Raw genomic sequence first — 19,665 nt, 5'->3', positions numbered from 1 at the left:
AATGAAGGATGTGCACAGATATTAGTTATCAAGATGTTGACTCAGTTATTCAGTATGTTCAGTTAAGAAACAACATCATTGCCTCATAACGTAAGGGTTGGTAGAGTAAAGCAACCACGGACTACAACGGAGCCATTATAAATGAGGTGGCATCAGCTTTATTGACATGAGAACTCATCTCAATAAGAGGCTGAGTGAAGAAGGAAGGTTAATGAACAGTATGTATAATAAGCTCCTGTTTTTTTTTATTTTTTACTCAAATCATTATATAAATGCGTAAGAAACACCTGGACAATTGTACACCAAAATAGTAACAGCAATTACCTCTGCATAGTGATGATAGGATTAGGTAGGATTATAATTCCACTACTTGTATTTTATGCACGTGTTAAATACTTTCTAGAAAATACATGTTTACTGTATTATTGAAAGACCAACAAAATTATTGAAAAAGTAAATGCCTCCCATTGTCCTTAATTATGAAATTTGTTGATCAAAATATTGCAAAAATGCTATTTTTTCCTCACATAAGCAATCCAACCTTCAAACGATTCTCATTTCAATACCTCAGCTTTCCTGTACATATTAATATTTACTTCCTCTCACATGTATTTGGATGGAGAAAATATTTAAGGGAGAAAAATAAATCTCTGATCCTCACACAAAGACCACTACCACACTTGTTATATTACTCTTAGTGTGGGCTGATGTTTTTGACTTTTTCATAATAACTGGAGGCCTGCTTAACTCTTTTATCGATTAATCAAACTGATACACCCGATTACATATCGTATGATGTATAAATGTGCATAGTTAAGTATCGTATAATGTATCGTTGTTCCTAATGAAGTAGCAAGTTTTGTGTAATATTCAGTATATGATTTCAGTTAAATATTTTAAGTAAACAGTGCTTGAGTATGTAGTCATCTCCAAACTCTTATTTGTATTCAGTATTGCACTGAAAATAGTGTTTACTTTTGTTTTTTTCATATGTGTTTGTTTCTCCATTCCCACGAAGAGTTCCATTTCTGATTCCCTTCCCCGAAGAAGCCCTACAATGCTAAGGAGGTAAGCTAGGCTGCCAGGGCCTTTTAATGGCCTTTCTTTGGATGCTCTGCTAAACACGTATCTGGCAGTCCTCAAGGGCCAAGGAAGTTTGGCCTTTCATATAGCAGAAACATACACCAAGTGTTTCTTGGTACCCTTGTGTCAGTCCATCTGCTGGATTCCTTTAACTCTGACGCCCTGGGGTGGTGGTGACACAGGCGTCCTGTTACACTTTTAGGACGAGAGGGGAGCCCATGCCGGCATTCTTACTAGCCCCGTTTCTCCACTCTCCCCTGGCTTACCCACACACCTCATTTCTGCGTCCCAGTGGCTTACAGAAGTGAGATTAGATCATGTGTCTAATGATCTTGTGTGAGTGCAACATGTCACTTACTCCTCTGAGAAGCAGGGGCAATGGTAAACCTAAAGGAGATTTTCTATGTAAGCTTTCAGGTCGTTCCTCTACATCCTTGAATGGAAGAGTGAACGTAGTTGCCTTTCCAGGGGCAGAGCTGGTGTGGGGCGGTGGCTGAGAACCAGGGGCTTTGGAGTCCTGGCCCTCCCACACTGGGCCCACAGCACCTCTGTAAGCACCAGCTACCAGCAGAGAGAAAATTCTTTCAGGCTTGGCATCAAGATGCCTAGGGCATCCTGGGAAATGACATGAGCATCACATACACCCGTGTGAAATTCTTGGGGGTGGAGTCGTTGGCATATAAAGCATCAGAGGAGAAACACACTCTGTTTCTGGTGCCATGTAATGGTTACTAACGAGAAGCGTCAAGGAATGTAAATTCAGAGCCTTTCCACCCAACGGCGTGGTAACCAGAAAATAAGGATCCGGATGTGGTATGTCTGCCTTTCCCTTTTATTTATTTAGTTATCATCATTATTATTTTAGTTTCTAGAGTGTGTCTAGCTAAAAACTCTAGGTGAAAGGCTTCTTTGTAAAAAAACAAAAACAAAACCAAAAACAAACATTACAGTTTTCCATATCCTACTTTTCTAGATTGTTCGAAAATTCCCTTTCATCACAGAAATTCTTGTGCAAACAGTAAACATAGAAAGATCTTTTAAGACATTCATTCTTCATTCCTCTTGCTTCCCTCCTTAGAATCATTGCATTTTCAATCACATTCTGAAACATGACGAACGTTCTAACAACAGAAGTCAAGCTGAAATACAACATATTGTAAAAAAAAAAAAAAAAAAAGGTGGGGGGGTTTGTAATATGGCATTCATTTTACAATGCACATATTAGGTCAAATGGTAAGGACCAAAGCATCCTTTCCCCACTCAGAGATCTCACAGGCCACGCACCACGAAGGCTACTCTGAATGCCGCGAGAAGCTTTGTCCACCAGCTCTCAGCTTTCATATACCTTCCATACCAAAGGACATACCTACCACTAGGGTTTTGTGGTGGCTTAAAAAGGAAAAACTGAAGCGTATCACTAAGAAAACTGCTGTACGATGTGTCTATGGGGAGGACTGCAGTCGTTAAGGCGAGGAGAGGGGCACCTCGCCCCCCCCAGGCTGGCTGGGGGGTGCCTGGCCTCATCCTGAGAGGCAGTCTCGGTTCTGGAAAGCAGGTGGCTCACACTTTTTTCGGGTTTGTTCTCTTCTGGGCACTCCTAGCTTTGACGGTCTTCTTGGGGCTGGCCGGTTTGGGAGAGGGCGGCTTTCCTTTTGGTTTCTGGGCGTTGCTACGACCGGTACGCCCAGCCGTTCGCTTCTTGTCCTGAACTGTCCTCCGCTGCTCCCGGAGCCTCTCTTCCCACTGCTGGGAGGCAATTTGCACACATGACCATCAGATGCATCTCATCATGTCATGCTGTTGCCCTAATATCAGAATTAATGCAATTTTTTCCCACTGTAATCTATGAATCGTGACAGCAAATAAAATAGCTACCCTCTGTTATCGAGCGCTTAGCATATACCAGATGATTCGAGAAGGGCTCAGTATGGGAGGAAGTTTTGATAAGCGTTCGTTTCACTGAAACAACAGCCTTCTAGGTGGACACCACGGTCATGACCAGGAAACGAGCACACAGAGCTTATTTGTAGATGGTCACACAGCTGATAAATGTCAGAACTGGGATTCAAATTCACCCAGTCTGACTCCAGAGCCCAAGGCCCCAGCCCACAGGCCCTATGATGCAACATTCCTACACAACAAAGCCTTCTAAAAAGGCTCTGACATATGGCTAAGAGCAGAAATTTATCCAGCCTCACTAGGAAGTCCAAAGGTCTATTCCCACACTTATGGATGGGCTCACCTAATTCTCTTACATCAGAAGGAAAACAGAGACCCCACTCATGTCTAGTAATCCGCTCAAGTGCTAGCTACCCAGAACCCAGGAGAAATGAGGCATTCTGGGTAGCTGTTTCCTTGATAGAAAAAGATATACCTCTTATTATAGAAAGAAATACTATTTATTTAAGTAGCTGCATGTAAGAAAAAACTGAAAAAGGCTCCTTGAATAGACACTGCTTTTTATTGTAACACAAATGCCCCTACTTTGTTATATTTCATTCAGCAAAGAGTTTGAGCATGACCACAGGTCAGACATTGCTCTAGGCACTAGAAATACAATGAAATGAGAAACACTGTCCCCACCTTCCCAGGGCACAACTCTAATCTGTTCTAAAATAGTAAACATCTTACATTTGCTATTATATGGTGATATCTTCGAATTCTTACTGAAGTTTATTAGAATATTTGCTGCAAAAGTGAATGGCCCAAACAGCTAGGATTCTTTTCTTTTAATATTTAAAAACAATTTTTTAATGTTTATTCATTTTTTGATAGAGAGAGTGTGAGCAGGGGAGGGGCAGAGAGAAAGGGAGACACAGAATCCGAAGCAGGCTCCAGGCTCCGAGCTGTCCGCATAGAACCCGACGCGGGGCTAGAACCCACGAACCACGAGATCACGACCTGAGCCAGTCAGACGCTTAACTGACTGAGCCACCCAGGAGCCCCTAATTATTTTTTAAAAGTTTATTTATTTTTGAGAGAGAGACAGATCGAGAAAGCGCTGGTGGGGGAGGGGCAGACAGAGAATCCCAAGCAGACGCCATGCTGTCAGTGTGGGGCCCAAGGCGGGGCTCAAACCTATAAACTGTGAGATCACGGCCTGAGCTGAAGTCAGACACTTAACCGACTGAGCCACCCAGGGGCCTCTAAATAGCTTTGATTCTTGAAAGCTTTCTTTCCTCCCAGGTTCTCATGGTGGACTTGCTTTCTACACTGATGCCTCTAATCCACTGTAGTCTTGGAAACCAGATAACCCATCCTGCTAGAATCTTCTGTCCAGTAAGGCTAAGCGTGCTCCTGACAGCTCCACGGTTTTCAGCTCAGATGGAAGTCATGTTATTCTGAAATGCACAGAGTAGACGAGGCTATGTTCAAACTACCTTCTCCATTAAGTCAGTATTAACATAGACTTCTTCCTCGCACAGGCAGTAGTAGGACCTTTCGTGAACCTGACAGCACAAATTCTCCTACATCTATCCAAACGTATTTACAGGAGAGGGAATGCTTTAAACATTTCAAACCAATGACCTGCTTTCTTTAGTTCTGGTGTGACAGCATATCTCTGGGCAAAAAATTATTCTAATCCTCTAATTGCATTGCGAATATTTCTATGATGATACCACCAAAAATCATGGATTTGGCCACAGAATGATTACAGTTGGTATATATAATTTATTTTGACAAAAGTCTCAAAACTATTTTAAATATGGGGATAGATTATGCTTTGTACAGAGACAGTAGCATGGATTTTAGAATTGTGGGTTCACACCGTTACATGTATATGTCTGTTTTAATCCCGCTGGATGTGAACTCTGCTCAAGTGCCTGACTGTTTGCTAAAATAGTTAAAAACAAACAAACAACAAACAAAAACAAAAACCAAAAAAACAAACCCTAATTTAATCTGGAAATAACCATTAGATGAAGATTGAGTGTAACAAAATCATCTTTGAGGTTGAAGTGAGAATAACTTTGTTCTTAACTACTTATTCGAAAGACAAATACTGATGCTATTTCAACCTCCTATGAGAGCCTGGAGATGGAAGAAGGTGAAGGAAGAATCCCCAGTTCTATAGAATTTCTTTACCTGCGCTTAAATCCATATGCGCAGGGTTGCTAATTATACTTACTATGGATCTTTTACTAAGTTGGTCTCTCCATTTTTCAACTAAACAGTTTTCAAGAAGCATCATCCTGAAAAAAAAAAAAAAGGAATTTATTTTAAGCAATTCTGATTATGAAAGGAAAAAGTTAAAAAAAATACAAAAAAATTGTCAAATCCAAAATTCATTGTTTTCTTTTCTTTTCTTTTTTCTTTTCTTTTCTTTTCTTTTCTTTTCTTTTCTTTTCTTTTCTTTTCTTTTCTTTTTTCTTTTCCTCTCCTCTCCTCTCCTCTCCTCTCCTCCCCTCCCCTCCCCTCCCCTCCCCTTTCCTTTCCTTTCCTTTTTTTAGAGACAGAGAGAGAGTGTGCAAGCCAGGGAGAGGGGCAGAGGAAGAGAGATAAAATCTTAATCAGGCTCCATGCTAAGCACAAGATGTGAGGCTCCTTTTCACGACTGTGCGATCATGACCTGAGCCAAAATCAAGAGTCAGATGCTTAACCAACTGAGCCACCCAGGTGCCCCTACAAATCAAAATTCTTTATAACCCTTAACTCTACAACCCACATATCCCCCGTTTATATTTTACTAGCATTTCCTTTTATTCTTCCTTGTACCTATATTCTTAAATCACACTATATATTTAGATCACACTGTACAGTTCTTTTTATCATTCTATTATATGCATTTTCTCATATAATTAGAATACGGCTTTAATAACCACATAATATTGCAATAATGATACTTAGGCCTTTCTCTACTGTTGAATCCCTTTCATTGCTTCGCTACTATTAACAGCTTTTTGTTGAATATCCTTGTATATTTACTAGTGTGCACTGGGTTATTATTTCCTTAGGACAGATTTCTTAAAGTAGAATTACTGGGTCCAAGCGTATGTACTTTCTCATAGTTTTCTAAATCGTTTTCAGAACGGTTGAACTTTCATTCAGATCATGTTTTACTCTGGATTGGAGAATTAAAGAGGTAAATTTATTTACTCTTTGTATTTCTTCTGGAACATGTCCATATAGATTTATGTACATATTATTTATATATTGTAGTCTTAATGTGTTAAATATTAACTTAGATGAACTCTTTATAGAGTAAGGCTACTCTCCCTTTGCCATAACTATTGCAAGTATCTTTCTCAACTTTTATTGGCTTTCTTTGGTGATTTTTATGTCCATGATATAATATCATCAAAGGTATGTATCGACATTTCCTCTTGTAATTTTTTACATTAATTTCATGTTTGCAAAGTATTTTGTTATTCAGATTTCATACATCTATCGATTCACCTAATTTTACCCTCTATGATTAAGTTTTAAAAAATATCTCTTGAATCCATTTGAAATTCATTTTATGGTATTAGTATAAAGTGAAAATATGTACTTTTTTCCAAATAAAAACATTTGCAACATTTACTAACTAATATACTCACGTCTAATGGATTTGCCCTTTTTCCTTCCTAATACGGTACTTTACGCATTAGCATCTGTCTCAAGAATGCTTCCTCTGTTTTATTTATCTGCATGTCTACTCTTGTACCACATGGTTTTAGCAGTCTAGCTTTGTTCCAGTTTTCTGTTTCTCCTGAGGCAGAAACCGATTTCCTTCCAAACGGTTATTTTCAAAATGTCCTTTACACGCCCTTGCCAGTTTGTGCTTCCAAGTGATCGTTGTGTGAAGACATAACTCCCGATCATTCGAAAATATTTTTTACTGGTATTTTCATCAGAATGCCATTAAATCTATAAATGAACAGAAAGGATGACGGGAATCCAAATAGAATTTGATGACTAGTAGTCTGGTACATTCCCAGAACTGCACCTAGTCCTGTAGCAGGTACAAACACCATGCGAGAGAAGAGCCCAGCAACATTCAGTCAACATTCATTCGTTCTTTAGAGAGACAAGATATAAGGAGAACAGTTTGAAAGCCAAGAATACCCATGAGGCACCTGGGTGGCTCAGTCGGCTGAGTGTCTAACTCTTGACTTCAGCTCAGATCATGATCTTACAATCGTGGGATCGAGCCCCAAGTCAGGCTCTGCGCTGACAGGGACGGAGCCTGCTTGGGATTCTCTCTCTGCCCCTCCTTTGCTCTCTCTCAAGATAAATAAATAAACATTAAAGGAAAAAAAAAAAAGCCAAGGGTATCCAAGGGAGGGTACAGATCAGGAAAGACAGAATACAGATCAGGAAGGTATTCAAGTGAGGTCAGTTGCAAAAGGTGTTTTGAAAAAACAGTCCACAGCGGTACCCAGAAGAAACAGATGAGCATTAATGGCAGGGAATTAAAGGGAAGACTGGTTATATAAAATATGAATGATTCTGTTGGAGATGTATACTGCAGCCAGTTAGGGGGCCCATCCTGCACCCTGGTCTGAAGAGTTTGATTGTTACATTCTAAGGAATGTACCAGGATATAAAAATATGCCAAGAAAAGAGATGTGGGGAGACACACTCCCAGCTAGAGGTACGCAGATATATGTGTGTGAGCGTGAGTGCGAATGTGTGTGCGTACGCAATGATCTATCAAACAAATGTCATCTACTTATATTGTGTGTAAGGAAAATGTGGACCTGTCGTCTCAAATGGCCGTCTTTACCTGATCATTAAAGAGCTCTTTAAAAAAATTAAGTATTTGCCACACCAAGATTGATTTGAATCATTTGAAAAGAATTGTTTTCACTCATAGTAATTTATCTGCCTACGATTTTTGAAGTCCTTTAACGAATTCTGAAATTGATTTTTAAGCATCCCACTCAAATACTCATATTCCTACTGTTCCTTAATGCCACGGGAAATTAAATGATATTTAGGCTATGTGATTATCGCAACAGAGGCATCTGTTGAAATTGTATTTTTATTTACTGAACTATTTTTAAATTGTCTATTTATTTATTTATTTAGAAAGAGGGGAGAGAGAGAGAGAGAGAGAGAGAGAGAGAGAGAGAGAGAGAATCTTAAGCAGGCTCCGCACTCAGCACAGAGCCTGACGTGGGGCTCAATCCCACAACCCTGGGATCATGATCTGAGCCGAAATCGAGAGTCTGGTGCTCAACCTACTGAGCCACCTAGGTGCCCCTTAAACTGCCTTTGTAAAAAGAACTACTGGCGCCGTTAAAAAAAAAAAACAAAAAACACCACGTCTGGTAAATGGGATTCACGTTTCCATTAAGCAGTGTGCAGTTTCCTCCCTCCCGCTCCGTGCCTACCTGGAGCGCCACTCGTAACACATGATGAGCACGTCTTGATGGGGCAGGATGTGGGGGCACTGGCAGGAAGAATTGGTAATGAGCGGGACCTGCGTCCGAGGGATGGGTGACGAGGACTTGAAGATCTCTTTCACGTCCACCACGGTCGTTACTTCGTTACAGCCGCTCCTCTGCACAGCTTTTATTTTGGCGTGAATGACTGCAATTTAAAAATTGATGGAAGTGTTGATGAGGCCTCTGCAGACAAATAGGGATGGTGTATTCACGCCAAGCCCTGAGCCTCTCTTAAAGAATCCCTCCTGTAATTATGGTCATGTCCAAGCTTCCCAGATGCAGGCCAAAAGCCCACACAATCATACTGTCAGCATTGTCTTTAAAGTTCTGGATCAGCCTGCAAGACGTAAGAGCAAAGCGACAGGCGGGCTCGGTATGGGCTCCGCCTCTGGGTCAGCGGCTGCTCCTCACTGGGCTACAGCGAGGATGTGAAAAGAGAACCTCGCAGGTTTTTCTCAGCCTTAAAAACCTGACGTCAGTTTTGTTTGGACGTTTGTTTGCCGAGAACATATCAGGAGATTCAGTTACATAGAACGTCAGTAAAAATTTCATAGAAACAAGTAGACTCTGCCTTGTGATTATCAGAAGTGAGAATCGTATGTTCTCAGAGTCACAAGCCACTTTACAATTTGTATGGTCCAACCGCCCGTCCGATGCTGGGACTTCCTGTCTTCCAAAGGAAGTTATTAAAGCTGTAACATTTGTGACCTGGACAGAGTCTCTGAAGATCACTATTCTTAATCCTTTAATTTCACAGACTGTCAAAGCGAGGTCTGCGGCGAGCAGATGTATAACTGTTATTACGGATAGCTGTTAAGTAATCACTGTCTGATCAAGCTTAAAATTTTGGCCCTTTTGGTCCCTTGCTATTACTGCCTTCCATGGAATTGTAATCAGCCTAGCATGGATCTCTGTCTTGGATTCCGTCCTAGAAAGCTGGTTTAGGAAGAAGGCAACGGACTTAAATAGAAAATGGTTTCATCCTCAAAGAAGTTATGTGGCAATGACACCGTGGACAGCAAGACAGTGAAACTCAGATTAGCAACTAGGGCTGGATAGTGTCAGAGGAGGGGCAAAATCGTTTAGATTAACGTAATATCTACAAAGAACAGTTTTCAAACGACAACAATAAAAGCTACCGGAAAAGTCAGTTGTTGTTTTTTTTTTTTCTTTTTTTGGTAGAGTTACCCACATTGGCTATAATCTCAAATCTAACAACTTCACTAAGAGGTTATTTTTTCAGCCCTTTATATTGCCACGATCTTCCTACTTTCACATGCGATATGTAACATAAGGTTTATGATTTCAAATTTCAGTTTGAAATATGGAAAACAAAGTTAACAAATAAAATGACCATTTTGCCAAAACGGTTCTGTTATTCCAGCAGAAGTAATTTAAGAAATGCTAAGGGGGGGGGGGTGTGCCTGGGTGGCTCAGTTGGTTAAGCGTCCAGCTCTTGGTTTCGACTCAGGTCATGATGTCAAGGTTTGTGAGTTCATGTCTCGCATTGGGCTCTGTGCTGATAGCAGGGAGACTGCTTGGGATTCTGTCTCCCTCTCTCTCTGCCCCTCCCCTGCTCGCCCTCTTGCTCTCTCTCTCAGAAATAAATAAATAAACATTAAAAAAAAAAAGAAATGCAAAGGAACATAAAACAACTCAGATATTTTAAAAGAACATATTTTCAATTAAATTTACTTTCAAATGAGAACAGTAGAATTACATTTACTTAAAAAAACTGAAAATAGCCGTGTTGACTGTTCTTTCAAATAAGAGAGGAGGGCATTTAAATGATGTCAATACTTATAGCCAGAGGGTCTCATGATTAACCTATTTCTCTACAGTTTCTTTTAGGTGTTAAATATCTATAAGTGTTTATAACTAAAAAGAAACATGGGCAGGTCTTAGTTCCTGGGCCTCTGGGCCTCAGATAATCAAATCCATGGATCACTCACCCATCCTTCCTGCAGCAAGGAAACCTCAGGAAAAGAAAAAGTCGGTTGGGCTGTCCTGGCTGAGTGGCACCTCTCACCGAGACCAAGAGGACCTTGATGTCACATTTGAGCCCTGAGCCACATCGCTGTTCTCCCTGGGTAATTTACGTTGTTTTTGCTTGATTTACCCAGAAGAGCAAGGCATTTTATAGTTGTTACTGTGCCTTCCAGAACCCACATCGTGAACCACGTTGGGATTAGCTTTCTTTACTTTGGGATTGGCTTCATGACTGACTTGGTAATTGGCCAACTCGTCAAGTGAATGGCTTCATCGGACGACTTACCGTAGCTGTAGTTTTTGCTCAGATACGTCGCCAGAGTCGGCTTCACCTTTTTGCACTTGCAGCGGTCTGAAGGAGACGAAAGAGAGGCAGAGAGTCGGAAAAGTGTTTGGAAATCATCTGGGGAGGAGGCAAAAAAAAAAAAAAAAAAAAAGGGACTTCGAGAAGAAGGAACTCACCAGGGCTTAGGCGTTTACAGTCAACATCAAGAGGCCTCTCCTGTACCATCATGTCTGGCGTGATGTCTATCCACTTAACGTCTGAAACACACACACAGCCGCATGGGTGTGGTCAGTGACTTAGCCCGTTCACCCCACTGGAATAAAGAACCATCTGGAGAAATGAACTAACACGGCGTTACCAAAGAATAATACTACATTGTAAAAGTGGCATCGGCTTGTCAACTACTTCTTTCATGCAGACATTCTTGGGCTTAGAAAAGAAGACTTTTGAGTGAGGTTTTGTCCATCCAGCACAAATTGTTGTGAATGCCTGTCCACTTGACTTGGCTGACACATACAGCTAACTTTCCCACCCAAATCCATTTTAAAATGTTGGTTTTTCCAAGTGGACAGTTGACACTAATCAAAATATCCCGAATATTTCCAAATCTCCACCTCTCATTTCCCAGTGCAGAAACAGTCCACAGCTATATAAGACTCCCCCCACCCCCCACCGGCCAAGGCATAACCCTCTATCATTTATATAATTTAAGCAACAAATATGTTTTTCTCTAAAGCTCTGAATTAGAGAAGAGTTTCGATTTTCCCTTCCTTATACTTCTCTTTCTTCACGTTATGGACAATGCTCTGAGACATAACCTCAGAAACTACACTAAGGCAACAGCATAATCTCTTTAAAAGTTCAGTAACCTGGGTCAGGGATAAAAAAAGCATGCAAAAATATTCTTAGGCTTGACTTCAAGAAGTGGACTTAAATTTGTTCCTTCGTCCTAGAAAAGCAGCAAAATGACCGAAAAAAGGAAGCGGAAATTGATATCCAGTTAACCAAGATGCCGCAAGATAAGATGTCGACCGTGAAACAGACATCACAATTTTCCAGAAGGACTAAATTTACAAACTGCACTCCTCCTGGGGAGTGATGCCTGCTACTGCTTCCCCCCCCCCCCCAAAAAAAAAAAGAGTTTTCAAGAGCTAGCACTAAGTGGAGAACCCTGATGGGGCTGTTTTAAGCATTAAACCGTACACGGAAAGCGCTGAACACTGGCTCGGACCCCACCTATATACGTGTTCGTTGCTATTATTCTATCATTGTCAAGGAAAATGCTAATGGCTCTCTTTAGAAGCACCTCCCTACCCGCCCCCCCCCCCCTTACATTCTCTATGGGACATGGTGTTCTTCCGTCCCCTACGTTTCTGTAGGGAGAGCAGACTTGTACCCACGTCAGGTCACCGCCCTTCCCACCTCCTCCAATTGTCAGAAGTGAGATTGGGTGGCGGGGGGGGGGGGGCGCTGGGGGGACCGACAGCCCACCCACCCACTGGCATCGGTAGAAGGGGCCGCCCGGTGGGTTCTCCCGTGGAAGCCACAGCCAAGAATGCCCCCTCATCCCCCTCGGTCCTTCCTTTCCCTCCGGCTCAGGCTCACCCTCGGGGAGGTCGGTGACGATGGCCTCCGGCGAGATGCACACGCCGCGGTCGTAGACCGGCAGCTCTTCGCAGGCCAGGCTCTCAGGCCAGCTGTGGTTGTACATCTTCATGAGGGGCTCGCAGTCGTCGCGCGCGCGCTGGCACACCGACTTGCACGGCTTGATGGGGTCGTGCAGGAACTCCAGCGTGCAGATGGGCGCGTACATGGCGCAGAGGAAGAAGCGCAGCACCGCGCTGCAGTTCACGTCCACCAGCTCCTCGTACTGCTCGATGGCCAGGATGGCGTTCTCCTGCGTGCTGTGGTGCAGGTGGTTGGGCATCCGCGTGATGTTCCAGGGCATATGCCGGCACATGGGGATGCGCACCGGCTCGCAGGGCGCGCCGCGCACGCCCAGCGCCAGGCGCAGCCCCAGGCACAACGCCGCCAGGACGGAGAGCAGCATGGCACTGCCCTGGCGCGCCGCCGCCCCGACAGGCAGAAGGGGCCCTCGGCTCCCTGCCCCCCTAGGCTCTCGCCCTCCCTTCCCCGGGGAGGAAGTCCCGCGGGGCACCGGAGAGGCTCTTCGCCCGCGCTGCCGTCGGCGGCGGTGCGGGGCCTCGCGGGCCGGTCGGGGGTATCCGGCGTCCGGCGCACCGAGCGCGAGCAGCGCCGGCCCTCAGCGTGCGGGGCGCGGACCCGCCCGGGCAGCTCCAGTCCTGGCCCCGGCAGCTCCGAGCGCGGCCGGCCCCGGCCATTGCGGGACCCTATTTATCCCGACACCTCCCCTGACGTGGGCTCCGAACGCTCCCTTGGCAGCGGCGGGCGCGGCGCGGGCTCCCCCTCGGCCGCCCCCCCCCCTCCACCCCCCACCCCCCAGCCCTCGCTTCGTCGGAGCGGTGACATCATCTCCTCCGGGCCGCAGCCCAGGGCTGGAATCCTGCATTTCCCCAAAGTCCCTTCCTTTTTAGTCTGGCCAGTCCTTTTTCTTCGCACCAAGAGAAAGAGTCTCTGGCAGTCGTTTGGGACGCCGGATCCAAGAGGTGCAGGAGAGGATTTCGGGAGAGGGAAGGACGCGATCTGGGCCCAAGCTGAACTTTGCGCCCTCTGCCTTACAGGTTCCCCGAGTACAGAGTTGGAGGGGAAGGAAAACTTCGGCCGCCCTTTAATTCTGAAACACGCTTGCTTTCTCCAGGAGGGGGCGTGAGGAGCGCTGAGCGGCGAGACCACGGTGTGGGACCCGGGAGCCATTGTTGGAACAGGATGGACACCTTGTAGAAACAAACCTCCCCCAAGTTGCATGGGGTTGGGTTTTGTTATTGTTGTGTCTAGAAGCCAGTAGCTGGGGCTCAGGTTTTTTCCAGAATGGCATTCGGTCTGTACCTGCTCCAGGAACAGAGCTGCCAGAGGTGTAATAATAGCATCTTCCAGTGTGGAAATGTTTTCCATCCACCGGCGTTCCCCTTCCTTCTTCTCACTCCCTATTCCTCTGTCCAACGTGAACCAAACCCGGGAGAAGGGGAAGAGTACCGGACATGACAATATGAAAAAAAAAAAAAAAAATTCCCCCCTCATGCCCAAAGCGATTTCCAACCCAGCAGCCTAAATTTTTGATTTTTGATGTGCTTGGAAAGTATTTGAATTGAGTGAGAAGCTGTGTACTATGGAAAGCAAGCGTGTATATTTTGTTTTCTCTTTTCTTGTTATTAGGAAGAAGTGATAAAACCGACGACTGGCTCAGGTCTCCACAAGAACCAAAACAAAACAAAAAGGAGGCTTTATTGTTGCAAGTATATTAATCTCCAGGCAGTAAGAATTCCGGTATGTGGTATTTTCATGGGGAATATGAAAATGTGGTTTCTAAATGTAAATCTTTAAAAACATAGTCTAATTAGAATCCTGAACACACAGTAGGTAATTGGTTTTGTTTTTTTTGTTGTTGTTTTGTTTTTTTTTTGTTTGTTTGTTTTCTTTCCAAAGCTTAGCTTGGTCACAGCTTAGCTGTCGTCACATTGTGACCCACAACGATAGTTTAGTTTGATTCTGACCAGGATTAAGAAATAAAAGGAACAGAAACTACAGCTGACATTTTATTGAGCATTTACAACGGGCTAGGTATGGGGCTAAGCACTTTAAATACACCGTCTTATTATTTTTTTAGGGCACGTAAATTAAACATGGCAAGTGGAGAGGACAAATGACACAAATATTATTTCAAGATTCATCCAAGGAGTCAGGTTCTATTTAGGGGAAGCCAGAGCGTCCAAACACAGCGTCGCCAGTCGCGACCTCGAGAGGTATGCCAGTTTCAGCTAGAACGGGACCCAAGCTCCCAAGATGCCAAACCAGGCCAGCGAAATATCAAGCACAGGGGATAACCCGGATGACATCGGAAGCCATTCCCAGCAGTAGAATCCAGTGAGTCGAAACCCCCTGGCTTAGTGAAAAATATTTGCAGCCCAAATTCCTACAAGGGAAGAAAGTACAGTTTTGAGAAACGGCTGAACTCCTGACCCTTTTCCTGCCAGGCGGCTGAAGAGGCAAACTTGGAGAGGCTCTTCCTTGCGCAGCCGGTTGAAACTTGCTGCCTCTGTTTAACCGCAAGTCCCAAGTCCCAACGCTGCAGGAATTTCCCTTTCTCCATGGCCTGTCTTTTGAGCAAGGCTGAGAAGAAGGTAAGAGGCCTTCTCTATAAAGCTCTCTGGTGTCCCCAGGGGGTCCACTGGCAGCTGGTCTGTGGCGTTTCTGCTTGGAGTGGGGCAGCAGTGAAGGATTCATCTGGAGATTCCCTCACCGGCCTCCCTCTTCAGGCCCTGCCTTAGCACTTAATCCATTACCCTGTACTTGACAGTGATTTGCCAATAGCTCACGTAACAGGAAGTTTCCCTGGTCAGTGGCTTCTCTCTGATGGTTCCTTTTCAGCCTCCTTAAAGGCCTGCTTCTCTGCTAGGGCTCCATAACCATCCTCTTCCTGCTCTTCACACACCCCCATCTCCAGGTTTTCTGGACCTCAGCACTGCTGACACTGAGGTCAGGTAGTTCTTTACTGGCTCCTGTGCATTCTGGGAAGTTTAGTAGCCTCTCTGGCCTCCTCCTACTAGATGCCAGTGGAAGCTCAGCCCCTACCCCACTATGACAATCAAAAATGTCTCCAGATATTGACAGCAGTACCCCCCACCCCACCCTCCCCTGCTGCTCTACTCTTGGCTTCAATTACCACCTAGATGCCAATAGCTCCCTAAACCAGACCTCTGGCCCTGCTGGTTTCTGGAAGTGCTTATCCAACGGTCCCCGGGGTATTTCCACCTGCCTATCCCACAGGCATCTCACAGTCAGCCGATCCTAAACTGATTTGTCTTCTTTCCTCATTCAGGACTGAACTCCCAGTGGCCCCAACCAGAAAGCTCTTCCACCTTCTCTGTAGTTCCCAGCTCCGCTCACCCTCTCCCTTCCACCACTTGAGTTCGGATGTCAGTATCTGTCCTCTGGGTCATAACAGCCTCTCCCACCTCCTTCTCCCCCGCCCATCCTCTACACTCAGGCCAGAGTGAGCTTCCTAAGGCTTACACCTGATGGCGCTTCTCCCTGGGTTTCAAGGCCCTGAGCCATCTGGCTCCAAATCACTCTCCTTAAACACCAGCGCTTCACCCATTTTCTCTTGTCCCCTTGTCCTTCATCCAGGAATGTTCTCTCCCACGTCAACTGGCTCACTTCCTCGTCCTTGAAACAGAGCAACCGAAAAGATGCTACAAACTTGGAAAGCCAGGGTCTTTTTCTGTTTTTTTAATGTTGCTTCTTTTTTCTTGATTCCATGTGGTACATCCTGATATTACAAAACAGGGGCACCTGAGTGGCTCAGTCGGTTGAGTGTCCGACTCTTGGTGTCAGCTCAGGTCTTGATGTCAGAATTGTGAGTGCCAGCTCTCCGAAGAGCTCCCTGGTGGGCTCTGTGCTGGGCATGGAGCCTACCTAAAAAACAAAACAAACAAAACATAAGCCATAAACCCAATTAACTTTGTTCTTGATGCTAAACTCCCAGACTCACACACCTCCAGGGTTGTGGTGTAGTCAGGTGATGGGTGAGGGCTGCAGTCTCACTGCAAGCGTATCCTGAAGACAAGGTCTCTGAGTCCTATGCCCAAGGGCAAGGGCGTATCCCCTAATACCCCAGGCGCTAGACTAAGAGTGGTGGCTTGAAAATGGCCATGATGCATGACTGCTATCATTCCTTCCGGAAGGGACCCTTCGATTTCTAACTTGGAGGAAGAAGGTGTCAATTTCGACAAAGGGGCAAGGTGTGGGGGGCACAGCAAGTGAAGCAGCACTGCCTTCCCGACTTCGAACTTGAACTTATCTCCTAGTTTATGGTTATCTGCTGCGCGCTTCAGTTACTGGAGGAAACGAATTTCTTCTCACCGTCCTGCTCCCCACCCCGCCCCCCCTTTAGAACGCGGATGCCCTTCAGGATGCTAGTGGCACCGCTGCCACTGCATTTCCTGTTGGCAGCAGAGAGCAAAGCGAAAACACAAGCCGCAGCGGGCAGCGGCCCAGGCAGAAATAGCTCCCGCGATTCCCCGGAGCCTTCCCGGGCCGCGGCCCCGGCTCCCGCACCGCGCGAGACCTGATCCCAGCCGTGGGCAGAGGCCGCGCGGAGACCACACGCCCGCACGGCCCCGCACGCGGCGGACGGTTGTGCGGCGCCCGGACTGCTCAGCGCCCCCTGCGGCTCGCGCCGGCCCTCGGTGGGGGGGGGGGGGGGGGGGGCGGCGAGCGCGGCGGACGGCGATGCTGGGGCGCGCTCCGCTCCGCGTGGCCCGCGGGGCCCGCGGGACCCTGGGCGCCTGGCTGCGGGGCGGCCTCTGGATCTGGGCGCTGGGTGGCCTTTGCGCCCTGGGGGCGGCGGCGCTGGGGGCGGGGGCCGGGGGCGCCCGGGGGACCCCGGGGACCCCGCGCCCGTGCCAGGCGCCGCAGCAGTGGGAGGGCCGCCAGGTTCTGTACCGGCAGAGCACCGGGCGCAACAGCCGCGCCCTCCTCTCCTACGACGGGCTCAACCAGCGCGTGCGGGTGCTGGACGAGCGCAAGGCGCTGATCCCCTGCAAGAGGTACGGGGGCCGCGGGACCGGCGGCGGGGGCGAAGTCGGGGGGGGGGGGGCGGGCGCGTCGGGCCGCTAGATTTCCAGCCGCTGGCGGCGCCTCCCTCTTACCGAGGAGAAACTTCGCGGGGAGGGTGGCCGGGGCCAGCCCGCTCGGGGGGCTGGGAGGAGGGCTGGCCCCACTGCGCTCTGAGATCCCCAGCGGGGCGGTGGTGGGTGAGCAAGGAGGCAGGGGCGGGATCGCATCCCGGCGTCCCGGGGCCCAGGTTCGCCCCGGTCCGCACGCTGCTGAGTCAGGCTCTCGGAGCCCCCTTCAGCCTAGGGCGTGTCACCTGCACTATCTCCTCTCTTCCAGGAGCCATCTGCGAAGGAGGCGCGCAGGATGTGTATATTTTAAGAATTCTTGTTGCATTTTAAAAGCATAGGGCAGCACTGCAAAAGGTGTGGGGAATCAAAGTATCATCACCCCGTTACAACAATTGACATTTTGGTCAACTTCGTTAAATTTTTCTAAAGCAAGTTTCACACACTGTGATTAGAAACCATGAGCTTTCTTTATACAAGCTCACTTACGCGTTCTTATTTGCCATTTTATTGGCTGCCCCCCCCCCCCGCCGAGCTATTTTTAATAGCTGCACAATATTCCACGGAGGAGCGATGCCATTTTTTTTTTTTCAAGGCCATTGGTCCCATGATTCACCTTTCCACGTCTGCTGCGACAATGGACGTCCTCTTCCTGAGACCTCCTGTTGCTCCTGCCCCCTTTAAGACCTGATTTCTATTTTGGGATCACCACCTGTCAACTCCACAGCTTTCCTGTGGAAATTCGTATGTGTGTGTGTGTGGGGGGGGGGGGTTATGTGGGCCCCCCTGTGTGGCATTTGCATGATCAGGAGGTAGCATGTGACCTCCATGGTTTAAGGGCCCAGAGCAGTAAGATCTGGGGCAAATCTTGAAGGAAGTACCGAGGGAACAGAACCTTTCAGAGCAGTATATTCGAGAATGGGAGCTAATGCATCTGGAAAGGTAAAACATGAGTCCTGAGGAGATCTGGAGCAGCTGAGTCACCATGGGGGCCTGGGAATATCTCTGAGGCCTTTAAAGAACATTCTGGTTCCGTCTCAAAGGACATAGTAGCAACAACCAATGTTTGAGTGTTTATTATATACCTGGCACAGTGCTGAGGACTCTCCACGTGTTACATGAAAATCTTACAACAGTTTACCAGTGGAAGCTTTATGGATCTCTGTGCTATAGACAGAGAATCTGAGGTCTAGGGAGATTCAACATGTCTCTTTCAAGACCCCACAGCTGGGACTCGAGGAAGCTAGGTGGTTTCTGATACCTGTGCTATATTACCAGGCTCTCATTCATTCATCGTGCATTTTTTTCATGGCAAGCACTTTGTTCAAACAGCGTGGGTCCTGGGCCTCAGGGAGGTCACAGTCCGGGGTTGGAGTCACACGAGGAAAATTTCCACTCCGTGAGATGAAGGATATATAGATGGGCATCTAACCCAGGCTCCCTGTGGGAGCTGAAGCATGAGTGAGTCTCAAAGCCAGTGCCAGTGACTGGAGAAGGGAAGACTGCGGGGGGGGGGGGCAGGGTGGGGTGGGGTGGGGTTGCGGGTATATTCCGGGACATTCTGGAGCACACAGGGCCGGATGCGTTCCAAGAACTGCAGACAGATCACTGTTAGGACTGCAGACAGAGGATGTGGAGAGGTTGGGACCCACTGAAGGATTTTCAAACAGTGGAATGTCATAATTGCGTTACGGACTAGTCACTGGGCGTATGGTTTCGAATAAAGGAGAGCAAGAGTGGAGGCAAACACGTGATCTAGGAGACTCTGGTCGAGGTCCGGGTGGAAGATGGGTAGCGGCCATGGAGGCAGTGAGAAGCGGACTCGTTAGGGAAGTATGGAAGGGGTTTACCCACAGAGGAGGTGAGGAGAGAGGAGAGTCAAGGAGAGGTGGCCATTTTTGGCTTCTGATGGTGTGCAAGAGATACCTGTGCCGTTCACTGAGATAGGGTTGGCTTTGTGCGCTTCTGATCCAGGAGAAATCGCTAACCTTTAGCGCCCTGATGGGGAGGCTGGCACAGTAGTGGTGTATTGATGAACAAGGTCATGTTGCAGCTGGACTGGAATGGCCCAGAGCACACTGCTGAAGCAGAGTAGTGTGGCCAAGAGAAGGGTAAGGGTCCATTCCCCTAGAGGTAGTATTTTCACCATGTAAGAGGTTAAGCTTCAGAGTTG

General features: G+C 46.8%; 3 protein-coding genes across 12 annotated transcripts in view; 2 read left to right on the top strand and 1 right to left on the bottom strand.

The window, feature by feature from the left end:
- Positions 1-19,665, top strand: part of NME8 (NME/NM23 family member 8) — a 104,826-nt gene that overhangs the window by 63,156 nt on the left and 22,005 nt on the right. For 7 of the 8 annotated variants that reach the window (XR_006716204.1, XR_006716209.1, XR_006716203.1 and 4 more), the window contains 2 exons: positions 14,026-14,136; positions 14,477-14,990. The gene's annotated coding sequence lies outside the window, so the exon portion shown is untranslated. The remainder of the gene's footprint in view (positions 1-14,025; positions 14,137-14,476; positions 14,991-19,665) is intronic. The other variant, XR_006716205.1, reaches the window with a different exon arrangement.
- Positions 1,895-13,074, bottom strand: SFRP4 (secreted frizzled related protein 4). 2 transcript variants are annotated; one of them, XM_045494389.1, is made up of 6 exons: positions 12,337-13,074; positions 10,908-10,988; positions 10,732-10,797; positions 8,403-8,601; positions 5,213-5,276; positions 1,895-2,829 (listed from the first exon to the last, which is right to left on the bottom strand). In XM_045494389.1, the coding sequence occupies exons 1-6, from the start codon at positions 12,779-12,781 to the stop codon at positions 2,644-2,646; spliced, it is 1,041 nt and encodes a 346-aa protein (XP_045350345.1). In that variant the 5' UTR covers positions 12,782-13,074; the 3' UTR covers positions 1,895-2,643. The 2 variants fall into 2 exon arrangements, with proteins under 2 accessions (XP_045350345.1, XP_045350346.1); XM_045494390.1 differs by lacking the exon at positions 1,895-2,829 and adding an exon at positions 4,190-4,424 and having other exon boundaries at positions 12,337-12,890.
- Positions 16,803-19,665, top strand: part of EPDR1 (ependymin related 1) — a 28,067-nt gene continuing 25,204 nt past the window's right edge. Inside the window, exon 1 of one of the 2 annotated variants that reach the window (XM_045494391.1) lies at positions 16,803-17,417. In XM_045494391.1, the coding sequence (XP_045350347.1) occupies positions 17,101-17,417 (317 nt within the window). In that variant the 5' untranslated portion in view covers positions 16,803-17,100. The remainder of the gene's footprint in view (positions 17,418-19,665) is intronic. The other variant, XM_045494392.1, reaches the window with a different exon arrangement.

This window comes from Leopardus geoffroyi, chromosome A2, assembly GCF_018350155.1.
Source record: "Leopardus geoffroyi isolate Oge1 chromosome A2, O.geoffroyi_Oge1_pat1.0, whole genome shotgun sequence".
NCBI lineage: Eukaryota > Metazoa > Chordata > Mammalia > Carnivora > Felidae > Leopardus > Leopardus geoffroyi.
The sequence above is the reverse complement of the archived record's forward strand: the minus strand, read 5'-3'. Positions and strand labels throughout refer to the sequence as shown.

Excerpts from the sequence above, each read along its gene's own strand:
- SFRP4 (XM_045494389.1), bottom strand. The coding sequence starts at position 12,781 with ATGCTGCTCTCCGTCCTGGCGGCGTTGTGCCTGGGGCTGCGCCTGGCG. Across the intron at positions 10,798-10,907 it reads CTGTAAACGCCTAAGCCCTG|ACCGCTGCAAGTGCAAAAAG; the intron begins GTGAGTTCCTTC and ends CGTCTCCTTCAG. Across the intron at positions 8,602-10,731 it reads GAGCAAAAACTACAGCTACG|TCATTCACGCCAAAATAAAA; the intron begins GTAAGTCGTCCG and ends TTTAAATTGCAG.